This window comes from Petromyzon marinus, chromosome 38, assembly GCF_048934315.1.
Source record: "Petromyzon marinus isolate PM22_M1 ecotype Great Lakes invasive population chromosome 38, UKy_Petmar_22M1.pri1.0, whole genome shotgun sequence".
NCBI classification, from domain to species: Eukaryota; Metazoa; Chordata; class Hyperoartia; order Petromyzontiformes; family Petromyzontidae; genus Petromyzon; species Petromyzon marinus.
In genome coordinates this window covers 7,374,789-7,394,419 of record NC_133704.1, presented here as the reverse complement: position 1 = coordinate 7,394,419, position 19,631 = coordinate 7,374,789, and the positions used below count along the sequence as shown (strand labels likewise).

The 19,631-nt window shown below is 51.1% G+C and overlaps 2 protein-coding genes across 8 annotated transcripts in view; both read left to right on the top strand.

Annotated features, from left to right (window-relative positions):
* LOC116950183 (AP-1 complex subunit beta-1-like) overlaps positions 1-3,577 on the top strand; it is a 71,890-nt gene extending 68,313 nt beyond the window's left edge. For all 6 annotated transcript variants that reach the window (XM_032967744.2, XM_032967745.2, XM_032967740.2 and 3 more), the window contains one exon: positions 971-3,577. In XM_032967744.2, the coding sequence (XP_032823635.1) occupies positions 971-1,045 (75 nt within the window). In that variant the 3' untranslated portion in view covers positions 1,046-3,577. The remainder of the gene's footprint in view (positions 1-970) is intronic.
* Positions 3,578-12,880: 9,303 nt separating this feature from the next.
* RASL10B (RAS like family 10 member B) overlaps positions 12,881-19,631 on the top strand; it is a 31,688-nt gene continuing 24,937 nt past the window's right edge. For both annotated transcript variants that reach the window (XM_032967749.2, XM_076072614.1), the window contains exon 1: positions 12,881-13,566. The gene's annotated coding sequence lies outside the window, so the exon portion shown is untranslated. The remainder of the gene's footprint in view (positions 13,567-19,631) is intronic.

The window sequence follows — 19,631 nt, the reverse complement described above, 5'->3', positions numbered from 1 at the left end:
AGCGCTGTAAGGCAATGCACCGCAGGGCGTGAAGCCTTGCGGTGTTTGTTTCTAAATTTTAATTAAAAAAAAAATACGTTTTCACACTCGTGAATAAGCCAAGTGTTGCTTTATTTAAATGCATACAAAAATAAATAAAACATGATCATTCAAGTCCATCGCTTGTTACTGGACATCTGTGAAAGAGAGCTTCGTAGATCACCGAATTTCGCCAGGATAAAGATTCTCATTCTGCTTACGGACCAAACCTCAATCGGCGTTTTCACCGAAGCGTGGACCCACGGGGTTACTACGTTTTTGATTGGCGTCGTGGTAACTAAGTCCCTCTCTCATCGCCTCCTCCTCGTTGCGTAGTTTTCTTGCGCTCGCGTTTGTAGTGTCCGCGGCACTCTTGTGCCACTGCGCCCTCATTCCCAGGCAGATTTTTTCACACGAGAGATGATTTGTTTAAAGGGGCCTTTCTGATTAAATGAAGGCAACGACTGAACCGAACAAATTGCCTGCAACCAAATCATCAGCCCCGAGTGCACCCGGATATCCTCAGATCTCGGAAGCTAAGCCGAGTGGAGCCTGGGTTATTGCTTGGATGCGAGACTGCCTGGGAATACCGGGCGGTTGCAAGGTAGTCGGTAGACGGCGGTATTGCAGCAGGGGACTCTAAAGTAGACCTGTGTGGAGCTCTTGAGTGCTGTTACTCCCCCCCCGCCGCCCTTCACACACAGAGTTACAGTTTCCTACCCCATGCCACACGTTCATTTTGATGGAATTGGCCAAACATTCCAGTTCAGTTCCCTCCTGTAAAAATAATCATCAGACTCGGGCGATGCTTTACTGGGTAAACGAATGACGGCGACCGTCGTTGTTTGCCAACGTTGTTATTGATCGCGATCGATTGATTGTTTTCTTGTTCCCCCACCCCCCCCCCCCCCCCCCAACTCTGCTCTCACTCGTGCCCACGTGCGGTGCACAGCTCTCGTTGAAGTGCAGGGCACCCGAAGTGTCTCAGTACATCAGCCAGGCCTACGACACCGTGCTCAAGAGCTGAGCCTCGAGCGCATCGTGACCGTGCAACCCTGGCCAGTCGTCGTCGTCGTCGTCGTCCCCCCCTCCACCCCCGCAAACTCCACAATCTCCTTTACCCCCCCCCCTCTCCCCCCAAACCACCTCGTTCACCATTCCAGCGCTTCAGCGTCGTCATGTCTCGCCCCCCCTCCCCTCGCACGCAACACAGAGGGGGGCGCTGCCCGCAGCTCGTCAGCACCCACCCCGTGCCCCCCCCCCCCCTCCACGTTTCTCCACACGGAGCGCAGTGGGGAGGGGTATGGGGACGAGCGAAGGCGCCGCCGTGAGGGTGTGGAGCTCCTGCAGCACACTCTGCCCGCCCCCTGCCCCCGTGACGTTAAGCTCCTGTAAAGTAAACTTTTGGTGTTTTCGGTTATAAATGTGAAGCACTTTGGAAATGTTGTGCTACCGTCAGGGCCGTGAACGGTGCGTATGTGTGTGTGTGTGTACGTGTGGAACGCTGGACCCAGTCTCTCCTCTCCCCCACGCATGCTTGCCCTTGCTCCCTGCCGCCCACCACCATGCCTGCCTTTCCGGGGCCGGTTCCACACCTTGGCGATCGCGCAGCTGAATCTCTCTGGCAAATGTCGTGCAACATCTGGTGCCGCTGCAGCCTCGGCCGCCGCCGCTGCCGCCACTCTCTGTCCGCGTCCGAGCGAGCGCTTGCGCAACGAGGGAATCCGAATCGGAATCTTGACTTGGAGGAATTCGGTGAGCTATGAAGCTCCTTTTCACAGGTGTCCAGTGTAAAACGGCGGTCCGCCGCTACAAATTGGCTCAAAGTCAATTCTGGTCGTCAACCAATGGGCGGCAAGCGGTCTGCGCGACAGCTCGCAATTTGTTGCGGAGACGTCCACGTGCGAGCGATTTTTCAGTCACGTGCCACCAAGGTGGTTGATCGCTCAGGCGGGGACCTGGCTTGGTTGGTCTTTGTGCTTCGTAGTTGTCTCACAACTGGACCCCTTTCCCGGTGACCTTTGCCTCTCCCCCCCCCCACCCCCCGCTGGAGGCTTCCCGCATACCTGCGTCGCAACCCCTAACCGGAGGGGTCTGTTGTATAAAAAAAAAACATTCAAGTGGAATTATCCGCCGATTTGTTCTCTCAAGCAGTACGAGTTTCTCTATCAGCATCATTATCAACCGTCTTTCCACTGCCGGGTCAAGGCCTCCCTCCCCACGTGTACGAGCTAAAGGGGAACAAAAATACGCGCGCGGTGTTTTTGTGCAACCGGCCGCAACCGCCCGATTGCATCTCGGCCACGCCAATCCACTTTTCTGCCGCCTAACGGCACCACGCCTAATGTCACTGCAGTAGAGCCAAACAAAGCTCGCTGCAATCGCATCGCACCCTGGCGTACCTTCGCTGGTCTCACCGTGCGTGCACCCCCCCCCCACCCCCTGTATCGAGCGTCGCTCTGCCTAGCCTGTAGCCGCGTTACACCCTCCCGCATATCCCCCCCCCGCCTCGCCTCCCTCACTGTACCTTCACGCATCAAGCACCGTCTCGGCCGTAAGCGGCATATTGTGCACGTAACCTTGAACCCGTCGCATGCATTCGTGTCTCGCATGCCCACCCCCCCCCACCGCCTTCAAACCCACCCACAGTCTGACCGCGCCACGTTTCCCCTGCACCGAACCTCGGCGCACCGAGAGCCCTCTTGCAGCGCGCGCTGCGTTGCGTATAACCGCGGCACACCTCCCAGAGGAGCTCCCACCTCGCCTAACGTCGCCTTCATGGACACGCTTTGCAACTCGGCCCTCCACCCCACATTTTACACACCGAGCCTCACTTGGCCCCAACTCCACCACCTCCATTTACCCCACAGTGCTCCCGGCTGGCGGGACCGTCAGTACGCGGAGGTGCGCCCGCTCACCTGTGAACGCGCGCGCGGAGATTGCGCGTGTTCGTGAAATTACAATCAGTATATCACGTAGAGTACGGAATTGCGCGAAGGGAAAGTCACGGAGGTGACGACGCCCCCATGCTACAGTGTTGCCGTCCACCCATGATCGTAATCATCGTCGTCATCGTCAACACCGGCGTCGTGGTTGTTGTTGGATGCTGTTCTCTCTATTTGGCGGGTGCTCCGACACGGAAACGTCGTCTTTTTTTTTGTTTGTTATTATGAGTACACACTTTAATTTGTTTTTGTCCTGCCTGAAATCAATTGCCATCTGTTGAGAATATCTTATCATGATTCCCACCGATGCAGCGATTGTGTGAGTGCGTGTGTGGCTGGCCCGTGTAAATGAAAATGACTTAATTACCTCTCTTTTCCAATTCGCTCCCTATTCCATCCACGATGGCTCGTCGATTCGTTTCCTCCGCGGCTGTTAGCTTCCAGACGCGTGCTATTAATAAAGGTGAAACGTGAAGATATTTGTATCACCTTACTATGGCTTACAACAAGCGCACTATTACCCGTCACACTAACATTTGTTACTCGTAGGCCATCAATGCTGTTGTACAATTAGCTTGATGCTAAATCACTGTATATTAAATGTGTCAATATTACCCACAGGGCTCTGTTGTGTCTCTCTCGGCGCGGGAGAAGTAATGATCGCCCTGGCGGCTGCAAACGCGTAAATTGTAATGCATCGGTGTGCAATTCCACCACGCGGGAGTGGATAATCTTACACATTAGTGCGTTTCAGAATTTGTCCAATACACCAAAAAAAAGCATTCCTTTTCATCATCACGTCATTTGATGATGCTGCTGCTGGGTTGGCAGTGGTGGCACAAGCACAACAACAACAACAACACGCCCAACGCACTTGCTCTACAACACCACTGTGTTGCCTGCAAAGGAGAAGTGTCATGGCCCTTCACAGCAAATGGAGAGGCCAGAATGGTGGCGGCGCCTCCTCTTATGTGCTGTGAAAAAGAGCCAAGTGCCCGACGAATACCTTAAGCGAGTCAGCCTCGGTGGTGTCTGCGCTGCGCTGCGCGTGGTTGCCTGTAATCCAGCACTGTGGAGTGCAGCGGCGAGGGTTGGTGGATCGCCGCACAGATTACGGAAAGTGTAGCGAGACTCCCTTCCTTTTGGGGATCGAACTGGCTCGCCGGAAGAATGCATGTGGACTCGTATTGCCTGTCCCTTCTGTACGGGATCGAGTGTTGCCCCCTCGCACGTGTGGGCTTTCTTCCGGTGCTTTGGTTTTCCACCCGCGTGTGTGCTAACCGCTCGCTACTAATTGCCTGAAAACATCTTTATATGTAGTGGAACGGCAGATCAATAGTTGGCGCAGGCTCCACCGCCTGGGCAGCCTTCCAGCTTGTCCGTGGTTTCTACTCGGAGGCGATTGTGAGGTAGAACGCTGCGTGAACAACGCCATCTTCAAATGAATCACTCGATTTTTGTAGTTTTACATTCTGGTTTCGTTTTATTACAAGTGTCTGGATAAATACGGTATATAGTCTGGGTGAAATGATGCCACCAATGATGTAAGGATTTCGCCAATTCCTCGATTGATCTATATTCTTCAATATAGAAGAATCTCCTTGATCTGTAGCCCGCCACGCGTGCATCGAATTACGCGTTTCAGGAATAGATGCGGTTTAAATTCGTATGCTGTATGTGTAAAGACCGACCACTTACCTTGCATTACAACGAGAATTGGTTAAGGTCAGAGCATCAAACTGATTGGTGGAGAAATGGAGACGTCAAAGGCGGGAGACGAGGGTGGAATGTTGGGGTCACGGTTGACAATCGTTGGAGGACGAGGATGGGGTGATGGAAATGGGGGTGAGCGAACCTTCGAGAAAGGGGGCGGGGGGGGGGTGTGGAGAAATATGAAAGGGGATGATAGCACAAGGGGAAGAGAGACGGCTTGGAGAGAACACGAAGTTCGGACCTAAAGATGAGTGTTGGTGTTCACAGTGAGGGCTTGCAACCCCTTATCAGTGCCCTGCCTTATTGCAGACCAATTCGGACCTTATTGGTCACCCCGTGCCCCTTATACATGTCAACGTTCATCCTACAAAGTCCCATCACAAGAGGGAGAAACACAAACAAATAGACACAAGAAATATGGGGGTGGGGGGTTCCCGTATTGAAACGTCTGTACGCCGGATGGACCTGAAAACTCAATTTCCCTGGACAAGAATACGGGCTAAAGCGTGTACGGGTTGACAGCTTTGCGTCTATCGTGTGCATCGTGCGTCATTATGCAATGTGTTCGCGTGACCCCGCCAGCCGCTAGAGGCCGCTACTCTTCTCCACAATAAAAATAAATTATACGCATTTTTTTTTTAAATCCCATGTGGGGGCCCCGAATCGGATTTCCATCATCACACCCTAAGTAAATAGGATTTTACTTGACGGCGATCTTCATGCATGTGTCGTGAATGTACATACACACGCGCACTACATTTACACTGCTATGCGGGATGATGTGTATCTAGGGTATCTATTGGAGGTGAATGAGGATGCAAACTATTAACTAGAGAGCAGGTCAGAGTGGCTTTTGAAAAAAAAAAAGATCGTGATAACTGTAAGCAACGTTCCATCGCGCCGAATCAAGGTCATCATGAGGCGGTGAACGCAACCCGCTGTGACGGCATGGATCGGGTAAACGATTGACAGTGACGAAGACCATGGAACAGTGGCTGAAAAGTAAAAGCATGGAGCGAGAGAGAGAGACACGCCACGACTTGCACTGAAAATACGGCAGCAGCAGCAACGCGTGGATCTGAGGACAGGCGCAGCTGAGAGACAATCATATGGACTTTTAAGGGGAGTGGTATTGGGTATAGCCCACATCATGGCCGGAAGGAATGATGGCCCAGACTGGTGACAGATGTCGATGGCTTGGGAAGGTCCTCATCCAGCAGTAGATAGATAACGGCCGTTGATAAGAAGCATATGGTCGTCTCCAGCTTGTGTCGAGGCACTCAACAACCCTTGGCCTGCAATTGAATGAGTTATGAGTTCACATCTAGGTGAGTGGATGACTGCCCATCATCCTTGCGTGGAGTGTCACAGTAGTCAGCAGTGGCCACTCTGTGGTTACGCTAGTCCCCGTCAGTGTAATGTGGAATTTGCACCACTGGCCGTCGATCCACCAACAGAGATGTGCGGCGTACAGTGCTGATGTTTTTTGCACCTCCGATTATCGCGGTTGTCTGCGTGCGGTGCGAAAGAAGTTCAACATGCACTTGGCCATGGGGAGAGTCTGAGACAGATTCACGTGTAGTAGCCATGATCGATCTACTGCTGGATGAAGGCCTCCCCAAGTCTACAGACATACACAGGTTAGAGACGTACTTTTGACTGTTCAGAAAGCGACTTGACTCGGGCAGGATAAGTCGTTGGAAGGAACGTGGTCCTGTGGGTCAGCGGCAACGTTTGCCCAAGCTCTGGTCCTCTATAAAGATGTTTCTATAAAGATGTTTACAGCCAGATATTGGGTGTGTATACGTGTGGGAGGAAACGGAAGCAACCGGGGAAGAAAAAAAACATGTCACGTGAGAGGGGCGCAGCTCTCTGTCCCCTCACAGATGGAACAGAGGGAGATTAGTCCACACCTGCTGTACCGCAATCTCGTTCAAGAGTATTTAACTGCTATGAATTTCCGCATGACGATAAGCCACTTCGTTGGGCTACTAAGTGTGGCCAGGTCGCTTCTTAAAAAAAAAGAGCTATAAAGCTCAGTGGGGACCTTTCAAGGTCACGTATATATTAAAAATATATATCTAGATGTAGTTGTTAGTTGAGTTGACACCCGCGGGAAAAGAGTTTTCACGACATTTGTGCGAGCCACCAAACCCCCGGGCGTGCATACGGCGAGACTGCGAGTGATGCTGACGACGGCGGCTGTTGGACTCACGTTGATGTCGCCGTGACTAACAACGGAAGCGAAATCGCCACGGTACGAGTTGTGGCGCGGGGTTTCGAACACCGCCGTGAATGTGGATTTTCGTACTCGCTTTCACTTGAACTCATTCACCCGAGTTCGATTTCCCCCCGATCACGGCCAACACCGGTCACGATTATCTGAACCGGTCCTGGGCCTCCCCGAGGTCGACTCGGCATCAAATTCTTCCCCACCCGCAATGTGTGCACAAAGGCGGCCGGGCGTGGAGCTGGCCACCCTCCACCACCACCCGCCTCGTTCGCCGTGCCGGCCTTCATAGCTGCGATCGCTAACAGCACTTGCCCCGATAGTCAGTTGCGGGTTGTACGGGGAACCTTTGGTCTGGCCGTGTTGATGGCACCACTGCGCCAGGATGCCGCTCGCTCTCGTCGTGTAAATCCACGTCGTCGTTGATTTGCCTTCGTAGACCCGTGGCTGCCACTGCAGTCACCGACGGGAGCCCCCTTAACAAAGGAAATGTTTTAAGGAAGCCGCCGTGGTAGCTCTCATTTCGAATTCAAATCAAAGAGCGGCGGCGGGTCTTGAATTCCACGTGGATGAGTGAGCACACAGAGAGAGAGAGCGAGAGCAACCCCCATCGCCCGTTCCGCTTGCTCTCCTCTCTCCGTCCGATGTCTTCTCACAGGATCCACTGTGGACGGTGTTGCGGATTTCAAAAGAGAGAGAGAAAAACGGACGGTGTCATAATAATTAGTTACAGCCGTCTCGGTCAAGCCACCATTCAGATATCGCTTGCCACTGGCGTTAGCCGCGGTCGGCTTTTTTTGTGTGTGCGGTTGTGTTGTCCTTCCCCCCGCACCTGCGATGAACACGGTTGGCTACGTGCGGTGCGAAAGAAGTTCGACACGCGTACCGGTGACGGGGATCGGAGGCCGCCGGATTCGTAGCGCGTTTGCGCCGACGCTCCATCCGTGCAGAAGGGAACAAAAAAAAAACCCATTGCAGCATCTTTGCGATCTCCCTAAGTCGAAGCCAAACAACGCGCGCCTGACGACTCCGCGCGCGTGCGACGTGAAAGCCCAAGTCGCGGAGTGCGCGCGCGGGAGGCGTCGATGACGTCTGCGGGAAAAGTTGGTCAAGCGGAGCTTTCGTTTGTCGGAGAACTTAGAAAAATTACTCCGGCACACCGCATTCACTGTACCTGCCCCCCCCCCCCCCACCCCACCCACCCCCCTCGCTATCGCTGTGGCTACTGCTCGTCACATAGGCGGCTACTCCAGTCTCACCAGCAAACCGGGAGAACGTTTGAGTGAGAGAATGCGAAGCGCTGGGGGCCTCCGCTCCGTGTAAATATGCGACGTTGACTCCCCCGAGTCGCGCATCGCAACTTGATGATTACGGGCGACCGAGCCGAGAGATCGTAAATCTTGGAGCGGAGGGGGAGGTGGGAAGGGGGGTACCGTGGATAGGGCAATGTTGTCGCATTTCGGCGATAAGGGAGCTCATACGTGTGTTGTCACCGTGTTCTCTAATCTGTTATCGCTACCCCGTGCCTGAATCAATGGTGCTCTCTTCTCTATGTTAATTTAAAATGCTTTTAGATTTGGTGCCTTGTAGTCGCCCACCGTTTCCAGGCATCGTTCCTCGTGGCTTTTTTTCTCTCTTCTTATTCTTCTTAACGACGCTTGAACGCTTTAATGGATCGGCTCTGCGCGTGCGTGCGTGCGTGTACGTCCGTCTGTCTGTAGCAAGAGGAAGGCGCGCACAATAACTGTGATGAACGTGATCCAGCATCCGCGCCACGCGAGGACACCGTTGTGTTTGCTGCCACGGAATTACCCCATTTGAAAACCGCCCAAAGTGTAGGGGACACGACACAACATCACAAAACAACAACAACAACCCCAGCGCTAAAAAGGATTCCCGTATCGACATCCCGGCCCGGCTAGCTGAGCTGCAATCCGTGGGCCCTGGGGGTGGGGGGGGGGGGGGGTCCCCGGGTGGGGGGGGGGGGGTCCCCCCGCAGCTTCCGAACGGGCTCCTCGCCCCGCACGAGCACCGCCGTTACTGTGACGTCATCAAATGCATCCGAGGGCGCGCGCGAATCGGAAGGCATTGGCGTGGTCCACGTTCGTGCGTGGTGGTTCTTTGTTGTTTTATTTAAAAGGAATACGAGCAGACTGCACGCAGGTTTGTTGTGTGCAAGCGAATGGACTGCTTCCGTCATCAACACAGCATTTAATAGAACGTACGTTATCGTCGTCATCAGCAGCAGCAGTAGTCATCACCAATCCACTGCTGGATGAAAGCCTCCCCCCTAGCCGCTACCGCCGTCGCCATCTCGCACGCGAGCCGAAGGGCATCGCTCCATCTCCGCAAGGGCGTCCTCCCTGGCGCACTCCATTATTCGCCTGCAACTCTGAAGCCGGGTCCTGGCCACCGGCCGTGGGCCCTCCTATCGCCTCGTCCTTCCCAAGGTCGCTGGACTTTTTCTCGGCGGGAGGCACAGAAAGAAAAGAAAACATCCCTCGCCACTTTCATCATGGGCATTGCTTTGAAGAGACAAGATGCAGGAGTCTTGACATTTCTGGCAATGGACCCTCTTTAGAGCGGAGAAAGGGCAGTTGTATCGATCGATTGATTTTATTTCGTCGGCCGAGAATGCACTGAGGCGAGGGTCTCTCTGGCAAGGGGTGACCTGGGTCCTGGGAGTGACTGCATCGTTGTGCGGTTGAAACGCAGAGAGCTCGGAGATCCCTCCCGACGAAAGAAGTTCGGTTGGACCATTGGCAACAGATGGGTAAGAAAGGTAAAGGTGCAGCTTTTGCTCATGCAAATGCTGGTGGAAAGGCATTCCCTCTAAGGGTATAGCGGCCCACTCTTCCACGTTGGGCAGACGTCCTGGAAGAGGTTGGAGTACCCAAGTTTTACTCCACCGTGCCTGACCTGCCGATGGACTAACTGTGGTGTACACATGTGTCCTGCTCCTCCGTAGTTAGCGGCGGCGGGAGGGTGGGGGTTTTAAGAACCTTGCACCATCCTTTCAACCGCCGAGATGGAGCCGAACCGGCGAATTTTGAATGGCAAGTCCAGTGTGATAACCGTGATGACACCACCGTGGCAGCATCCCCTGCAGTCGAAAGAGATTGTCAGAGGCAGGGCCGGATTAAGGCGCGGGGCTTTAGGGGCTGCAGCCCAGGAGGGCCTCCAGAGATTAAGTGAAAAGTTATTTCATTCTTCAATGCTGAATTGTATTTGTTGTTAGCCTTGTAAAAATGTAATTTTATTTTTCTTTAACTTTAAATTTTGATTTAAAACTTTCGTGACTGCTGGAATTAATATTCTTTGGTTCTTTCGGTAAAGTCACGTAGATAGAAAAATAATAATAAAAAATAAAGTGAATAAAAAATATTATGACGTTTCGATCGCAACACAAGCGATAGGCGACGTTTCGGGCAATGGCTCTTCACAGCACACATGATATTTTTATTCACTTTTTCTTTTTCTATATCTACGTGACTCTACCGAAAGAACCAAAGAATATTATTTAATTCTAGATTTGAAGCTTTCGTGACTGCAAGGATCCATACTCTTTGGTTCTATTCGGTAAAGTCACGTAGGTAAAAAATAAAACATGCTAATCCCCCAGCTAATTTTCTGACTGTAACACCCTGCTGCTTCAACACTTTAACACAGCTATTTTTGATATGTAAACTCCTTTGTCAAGGCGCCCTGCTCCTCCCACCGAGCTTAAAAGACGCTGCGAATCTTAGCAGCGGTCATTGAAGTGCTGTCGTCCCGACAGTTCTGTTCCTTAACCTGAAGAAGGCCACTTGTGTTGTGGCCGAAACGTCGTGATTTTTGTTGTTTTATTTTCTACCTACGTGACTTTACCGAATAGAACCAAAGAATATTATTTAGCTTTGTTTTCCTTTTGAAAATATTACTGGGGGCCTCACAGTACCTGTAGCCAAGGGGCCTACACAATCTTAATCCGGCCCTGGTCAGAGGAAGCACAGAGAAAGAAGCCGTGCCAAACACAAGTCACGCCTAACAGAGGCGTAGATCACACTCTGCCAGCAAGTGTTTGCGTAATTCTTTCAAACAGCAAGGTGCAAAGTTAGATTCAACTCCACAAATATTGATTGGTGTCGAGAAAGTCTGGCTGTCACTATGACGAGCTAGGGAATCTCTCTGCATGCTCACCCAAAACATTAACCCACTATTTATTGGGCAGTTAGAAGGCAGTGTTAATGACAATAGCTAGATGCGTTTTTATGTCTCTAATTTGAACAAAAATTAGGCAACACAATTGCCTAACTTGCGTGTGTTCTCTCATTTACACGTGCCTCTGTGTGTATCTCATTGATTTCATCATGGTGACTGCTAAGAAAAGTTGAGTGGCTCGTGGTCGAGACCAATGACTTAGTGGCAGCTAGAGGGGGAAATGCACTCAAGAGGACATCCACCCGCGCCAGAGATGGAGCAATGCAGTCAGCTTGTGTTGGATGGATTGTTGACATCGTAAGTCCGTGAGAGACGGTGATGGCTTGGGGAGGCCTTCATCCTGCAGCAGCACGAGTGACAGTCGTCAACAATCTGAACTTAGCCTGTGCCTCCACTAGGTAGACTCTGGCGAAAACAATGACCTTGGACAGTGGATTTGTGGACGCCGGCATTGTACAAACACGAATAACAAAATAACAAAATAAATCACAACACATTCGACAATAACACGACCTCAAAAGGAAATGTATATGATAGGCGACGTTTCGGGCAATGGCTCTTCTCCATAGCACACAGGCGTCTTGGCTGACATTGGTAGAATCACCGAATACTGGATAAACTTCAGCCGTTTTGGCGTGCGTGCCGCTGTCCATGGTGCTGATCACGCCTCGCTGAATAGACGCTCACTAACAATTGCTTCATAATTACAATGTAGCAATCCATAGTAGTTTTTTTTTATCCACTGCTGGATGAAGGCCTCCCTTCATGCCGTGTCGTCCATCGGGGTTGTGTGACCATGCTCATCACACTGGTCACTGTCAACCAGACACGAGCCGTTCCCCTAGCCCTATTTGCCAAGCAAATCCGAGCCCTACCCAACATCCCAACCAGATCTCAAACACTCGTCCTACCCGTGGCCGTAATTAAACCAGACCCTAACGCCGGCCCCACCCTTGACCATAACCTTGACCTCACCTCTGGCACCTAGTGCACGCCACCCACCTTAAACTGTTTAGTTCACTCACGGAATTTTGAACTGCGCACTGTAACCACGCGCCCACGAACACTCCTCACCACACACACCCGTACAGCCACACACCTCGCCGCACATACACCCCACACCCACGCACAGACCCCACCACATCGCACAAATACCCAGACACGGCACCACACCCACCCTTCATACGGCACCACACGGACAAAGACCTCCCCCCCCCCCACCCGTATAGTCTTAAGAGACTTTTGGGGCAAGTGCTGTTAGCGAGCACCTATGAAGGCCCGCACGGTACACGAGGGGGTAGGTGGCATATACCACGCCCGGCCGCCTTTGTCTCCCAAGTGGCGATATTTACACGTCGCACCAGGTACTTATTTGAGGCTGAGTCGATCTAGGGGAGGCCCAGGACTGGCTCGGAGTTCGCTAACACGCGCACACATTTCTTGGGTACACGTTAAGGGAGGCGAGAGAAGGGGGTAACGGGGGGGTAGGGGGTTCAGTAGAAGTAGAGTACAATATCACTCAGAAGGGGGCGGAGGGCAGACACTTGTAATGAATGAATAGGCCGCGTGCTCGTGTTTAGCCCGACCCCCGCGCTGAAGAGAAACAATGAGGGACGCCGGTGGGCTGCCACGACGAGAAAAGCATCAAAGGGAGGGAGGAGGACTCGAGATTGGAGGGAGTGGGAGGCGGGGTGGAATGATACGATGGGGATTGGGAATGGGGGGGGGGGGGGGTGGAGAAGGGGAGGAGTGCATTTATACGAGCAATCCCCCCCCCTAGTTCCCATAGTCCACCAGCACCACCAGCACCAGCACTCCACCAGAACCACCACCACCATCATCATCACCAGCACCATCATCAACCCCCGCACCGCGCAATACCGCACGCCATACGGCTGCACTCCCCGGGCCGACGGCAATAGACAGGAGGGGCTGCTCATTTGAAATGTAATTTGCGCGATAGTTTATTTATTTATTAGCAACGGCAAACCAGCGAGGAACTGAGCTCCCCCCCCCTCACCACCACCATCACAAAGCCACCACCAGCAGCAGCAGCAGCAGCAATAGTAACACATCATCATCAGCAGCAGCATCCAGCCAGCCACCACCACCATCAACATCATCATCAGCAGCAGCAGCAGCAGCCGCAATACGGAGCAGAGCAACTGCAGCTGCCGTATAACGCAGAAGACGCACGCGCGTGTGTGGCGTGCGTGCACAAGACGGGGCGCACGCGACAGATGCTGGCTGGCGCGTTATTGTTACCGGGCGGGGTGGCGTGGCTATATATATATAGCGTCAGGGGGGTTGTGTGTGTGCGTGAGTGTAGTGAGAGGGTGCGTGTGTGAGTACGTGCGCGCGTGCGTTGTATTTATACGTTCCTGTTCGCGCGCGGAGGACGGCTTCGATCAGTGGTGGAGAGAGACAGAGCAGTTGTCGACTGCACCGCACGAGATGCAGGTGAGGATTTAACGCTCTCCTGTACGTGGTAACGCGTACATTGCATGCAGGTGTATACACACACATGTACGTGTACGCACATGTGTGTGCATATGCATACACAAACATGCGTGCACATACATACACGCATGCACTCGTATATGCGCACGTGCACGTGTATGCACACATGCATGCGCGCTGCACAGATATGCATACATATGTATACGTGCACGCGTATACACATGCATGCGCATACATATGTGTGTATGTTGAACTTCGTTCGCACCGTACGTAGCCAACCGTGCTAATCGGGGCTGCACGTGTATGCATGTATACACACGCGAATGTAATACATGCACATGTATACACATGCATAAGTATATATGCACCTGTACACACACATGTATAAACATACACATGTACACACCTCCATACGTGTACGCACATGCATGTACATGCACATATGTACACGTGGATACTGCTGCTGCCTTTAAAAGGAAAACATATATAACAGGCGACGTTTCAGGCAAAAGCCCTTCTGCATAGCACGTTGCGATGACACTGCTGCTGCAGCCCATTGTATGTGATGTAAAGCAGGGCCAATGCCTGAAACGTCGCCAATTGTATACTGTTTTCCTTTTAAGTCCACAGTGTTATTGAGTAATGTGTTGAGTTTTGAGTCTACTGTTTGTGTCTATCACTTACCGTGCCAACGCACATGCCAAACGCTGCGTAGTACTGCATAGTACTCGGGCTACTGTGATGTATGTGTGTGTGTCTATACGTGGTATGATGTGGACATGCGTTATATACAATTCCACATACTTTATATACACACGTGCTGTTTACGCATACATCATCATCAGTCATGGACACCTAACCTTAGGACACCGATATAAAATGCTGCTGCTGATCGTGATTGTGCTGGTGGTTATGATGCTGCTGCTGATCGTGATTGTGCTGGTGGTTATGATGCTGCTGCTGATCGTGATTGTGCTGGTGGTTATGATGCTGCTGCTGATCGTGATTGTGCTGGTGGTTATGATGCTGGTGATGCTGCTGCTGCTGATCGTGATTGTGCTGGTGGTTATGATGCTGCTGCTGATCGTGATTGTGCTGGTAGTTATGATGCTGGTGATGCTGCTGCTGCTACTACTGCTGATACTGTTTTTTATGTTGCTGGGGATGCCGCTTCTGATGATGATGATTGTCCTGGTGGTTATGATGCTGGTCGAAGATCATGCTGATTGTTATGATTCTTGTGATGCTGCTGGCCCTGCTGATGGTGATATCAGTGATGCTTCTGTTGGTGTTGATACTGCTGATGATGATTATGATGATGATGGTCCTGCTGATGATGATAGTCCTGCTGATGATGATAGTGGTGGTACGTACGTTGTTGCTTATGATAATGATGCTGCTGATTCTGCTGCTGATGATGCTGGTGATTACAGTGACACTGATTAGTATGGTGGTGTTGATGATGATGGTGTCAGTGGCGAAAGCGTTGCTGCTGATACTGCTGCTGATGGTGATGATACCCGCTGATTCCACTGCTGCTACTGATGACACTAACTGCGATGGTTGTACTGATGATGCTGCTACTGCTGCTGCTGATGATTAATTGTAGCGGATGTTTTTCTGTTGACACTGCTACTGCAGTTATTGCTGCTGCAACGGATGATGATTGCATTCATGTCATTGCGACTAATAATGATGCTGCAGCAGCTGCTGCTGATGAATACGGCGATGGTGCTATTGCAACTGATATCTTGCTGCTGATGATGAACGAACCACTGCTGATCCAACTGCTGCTGCTGCTGACGATGCTGATGCAGGTTGCTGCCTTTGATGCTGCTCCTGCTTCTACTAATGCTGAAACTGTTGATGACGGTGCTTCTGCTGATACCACTGCTGCTGCTGATGTTGTTGTTGCTGATGACGGCAGCTATGCTACTGCTGCTGCTTATGGACGATGTTGCCGTTGCTGATGAACGTGCTACTGCTCACGATGATGATGATGATGCTGCTGGTCCAGCAAAGACGCGCTGTGTGCACCACTGCGCGTACATGTCATGCACTGCTGCCTCTCGGCCCGCTCGTTGCGGCTTTACCGAAGATGAATACGGCACGCGCGCGTGCACAGTTTAATGGCTTGGCATGAGAATGTTGATTTTGCGCAATTCATTACGGTTGCGATAATCAATAGAGATGAACCATTACGTTAGGAATCTGATCGAACGCTATCCCTGCATTGTGCACATCGGCGCGTGCTGTGATTGACGATGCGTGACTCATTATGATCCTTAAAAGCGTCATCAGCATCAGCATCATAACCACCAGCATCATCATCATCAGCCGCAGCACCCCCATCCCAACCACGAGCATCAATGGCAGCAGTAGCAGCAGCATTATAAGCAGCTTTTATCACTAACATAATTAGCACCGCCAATAAGAACCATCACCATTAAGAGCAGTATCATCATCATCATCAGACAGCAGTATCATCATCAGCATCATCAGACAGCAGACATCATCATCATCATCAGACAGCAATATCATCATCATCAGGCAGCAGTATCATCATCATCAGCAGCAGACATCAGCATAATCATCATCAGACAGCAGTATCATCATCATCAGGCAGCAGTATCATCATCAGCAGTATCATCATCATCATCAGACATAATCATCAGACAGCAGTATCATCATCAGCAGTATCATCATCATCAGACAGCAGTATCATCATCATCATCATCAGACAGCAGTATCATCATTATCAGCAGCAGCAGCAACTCTACCACCGATATCATCAGCAACACAAGCACCACCATCATCATCACCATAAGAATCATCATGAGCAGCAGCAGCAGCGTCAGTTGCATGAATGTCCCTACCACGAACGTGATTATCACCAGCACCTCCACCTTTGTGGTCTTCGTCGTTATCATTACCGGTAGTAACATCGCCAGCATCATATCCACCATCGTATTCAACAGAATCATCAGCAGTAGCAGCGTCAGATTCATCGTCATCATAACCACCAGCATACTCATGATCAATCACCCACGCTGCAGATCACAACTCTTAACTCTCTGCTTCTACCCTCGCGCCGCTCCACTTTTGAATTCCCTGCTCCCATTACCATCGTCTCTTTTCCCCAAAGCTCTTACAATAATAACCTGGCTCAATTCAATAAATGTGTTACACAATCGTGTCTATTGCAAAGTTTGATACGAGTGATGTTTGTCGCTGGCCCTTTGACGTTTTGGGTTTTGGGCCCGTGTTCAGCAATTGTGTTTTAAAAATATATATAATCAGCAGTAGCAGCAGCACAAACATCTCTTCCGCCAATATCATCATCATCATCATCACTGCCATCATCATGAGCAGCAGCAGCAGCAAACCGTATTACTATTGCAAAGCATCATCATCATCATGACTGTCATCACCATCAGCAGCAACATCACAACCAATAACATAATTTTTGCCATCAGCAGCAGCATTGCCAGAATCATAACCACCACCACCATCACAAGCAGCTGTAGCATAATCACCAATCATCGGCATCATTGTCACAACCAGCATCTTAATCAACAATCTTCATCAGCAGTAGCATCATTACACTCAGCAACATCGGCAGCGGAAACAGAATTATTATGATCGCAACCAGAATCTCCATCTGCAATCACCATGAGCAATAGCATCACAACTACGAGCATCACCACCACCATCGTTGTCACAGCCATCTTCATCAGCATCTTTAGCATCACAACTATCAAAATCATCATCATAATTATGAGCAGGAAAATCACAACCACCATCGTTATCACCATCATCATCACCATTATTATCATCACAACCACGATCATCATCATCATCACCACCACCACCATCCTCATCACCGCAACATCTCACGTCATTCTTGCCACTAACACCACAAACCACCGCCACCAATGATCATCAATCACCATCACCACTGACACTTCCACCACCCATCATCATTGCCATGACAGCAATTATCATCGTTATCAACATCATCATTGACACTACAACCACCATCACCACCCATCGTCGTTATCATCACCATCATCACAACACTCATCATCATCATCATCTCGCAGTTGCAATGCTCTACCGCTCCTACTGCTACTGCGATTTCTGCCATCATCATCATCATTACTGCTGCTGTTGTAGCTGCTGCTGTGTCCTAGCTGCGGCTATTACTTGTATTGTCCTTGCTGCTGCTATTACTGCTGCTGTAGCTGCTGCTGTTGTAAGTGCTGTTGTGGACGCTATTGATGTTTGCTGTAGCTGCTGCTATTACTTGTATTGACCTTGCTGCTGCTATTACTGCTGTTGTGGCTGATGTAGCTGCTGTTGTTGTAAGTGCTGTTGTTGATGCTATCGATGTTTGTTGTAGCTGCTGCTGTTGTTGTGTCTGCTGTAGTAGCTGCTGCTGTGGTTATGGCTACTGTTGTTGGTTGTGGCTGATGTAGGATCTGTTGTTGTTGCTGCTGCTATTGTTGTTGTTGCTGCTGTTGTTGTGGCTGCTGTTGTAGCTGATGTTGTTTGTTGCGGCTGTTGCTGTTTGTTGAGTCTGCTGCTGTTGTTGTGGCTGCTGTTGTAGCTGCTGTTGTTGTTGCTGCTATTGTTGTTGCTGCTGGTGTAGCTGCTGCTGCTGTTGTTGTGGCTGCTGTTGTTGTGGCTGCTGTTGTAGCTGATGTTGTTTGTTGTGGCTGTTGCTGTTTGTTGTGTCTGCTGGTGTTGTTGTGGCTGTTGCTATTTGTTGTGGCTGCTGTTGTAGCTGCTGCTGTTGTTGTGACTGCTGCTGTTTGTTGTGACTGTTGTTGTTGTTGTGGCTGTTTGTTGTGGCTGCTGGTGTTGTTGTGGCTGTTTGTTGTGGCTGCTGGTGTTGTTGTGGCTGTTGCTATTTGTTGTGGCTGCTGTTGTAGCTGCTGTTGTTGTGACTACTGCTGTTTGTTGTGGCTGCTGTTGTTGTTGTGGCTGCTGTTGTTGTGGCTGCTGCTGTTGTTGCTGCTGTTGTAGCTGCTGTTGTTGTTGTGGCTGCTGTTGTTGTGGCTGCTGTTGTAGCTGCTGTTGCTGTTGTGGCTGTTGCTGTTTGTTGTGTCTGCTGGTGTTGTGGTGGCCGTTTGTTGTGGCTGCTGGTGTTGTTGTGGCTGCTGTTGTAGCTGCTGTTGTTGCTGTTGTAGCTGCTGCTGTCGTTGCTGCTGCTGTAGCTGCTGTTGTTGTGACTGCTGCTGTTGTTTGTAGTGGCTGCTGCTGTTTGTTGTGACTGCTGTAGTAGCTGCTGCTGTTGTGACTGCTGCTGTTGTTTGTAGTGGCTGCTGCTGTTTGTTGTGACTGCTGTAGTAGCTGCTGCTGTTGTGGCTGCTGCTGCTGTTGTTGCTGCTCACGGTGCTGGCAGTGCAGGGGGGCGATTTGCTCTACTCGACGCCTTCAGAGCCGTGTCGCCGCGCGCCCTATAAATAGCGCGCGCGTGTGCGACATACTAACGTCGCTGTCAGCAACTCAACAACAACAGCAACACAATTTCACCAACGACAACAGCTGCTTCATAATTCGTGAATTGATGGGTTAGATCTCGTACATAGCTACCTCAATCAGCTTAAGCCTCCCGTAAATCACGTGACTTCTGGGTGGGCCACACCCACTCTAAGTCCCTCCCCTCTCCCCGCCGCCCGCTGTGAAAACAGACGCCGCTTGTAGCCACGCCTCTTCCTGCACCCAGTCTCATGGGGCGCTCTGCGGTGGCTAGGAGATGTCAACTCCCTCGCCCGGTATACAGGAGGTCGTGGGTTCGATCCCGACCCCGATACCTGCTGTATATTTGGAGTTTGCGTGTCTCTCTCTCTCTCTCCCCGTGGTCGCGTGGATTTTTCTCCGGGTCCTCGGGGTTTTCCCTCCACATTTAGAAACAACATCACGCGTTTAGAGTGTTTGGCTGCCATACATTTCCACGTGATAAGCCACTTCGTTGAGCAAACATTTAAGGTCAGGACGCTTCTGAAAACAGAGCTACACAGCTCAGTGGGCCTTACCTTGGACAAATTAAATGAAGCCTC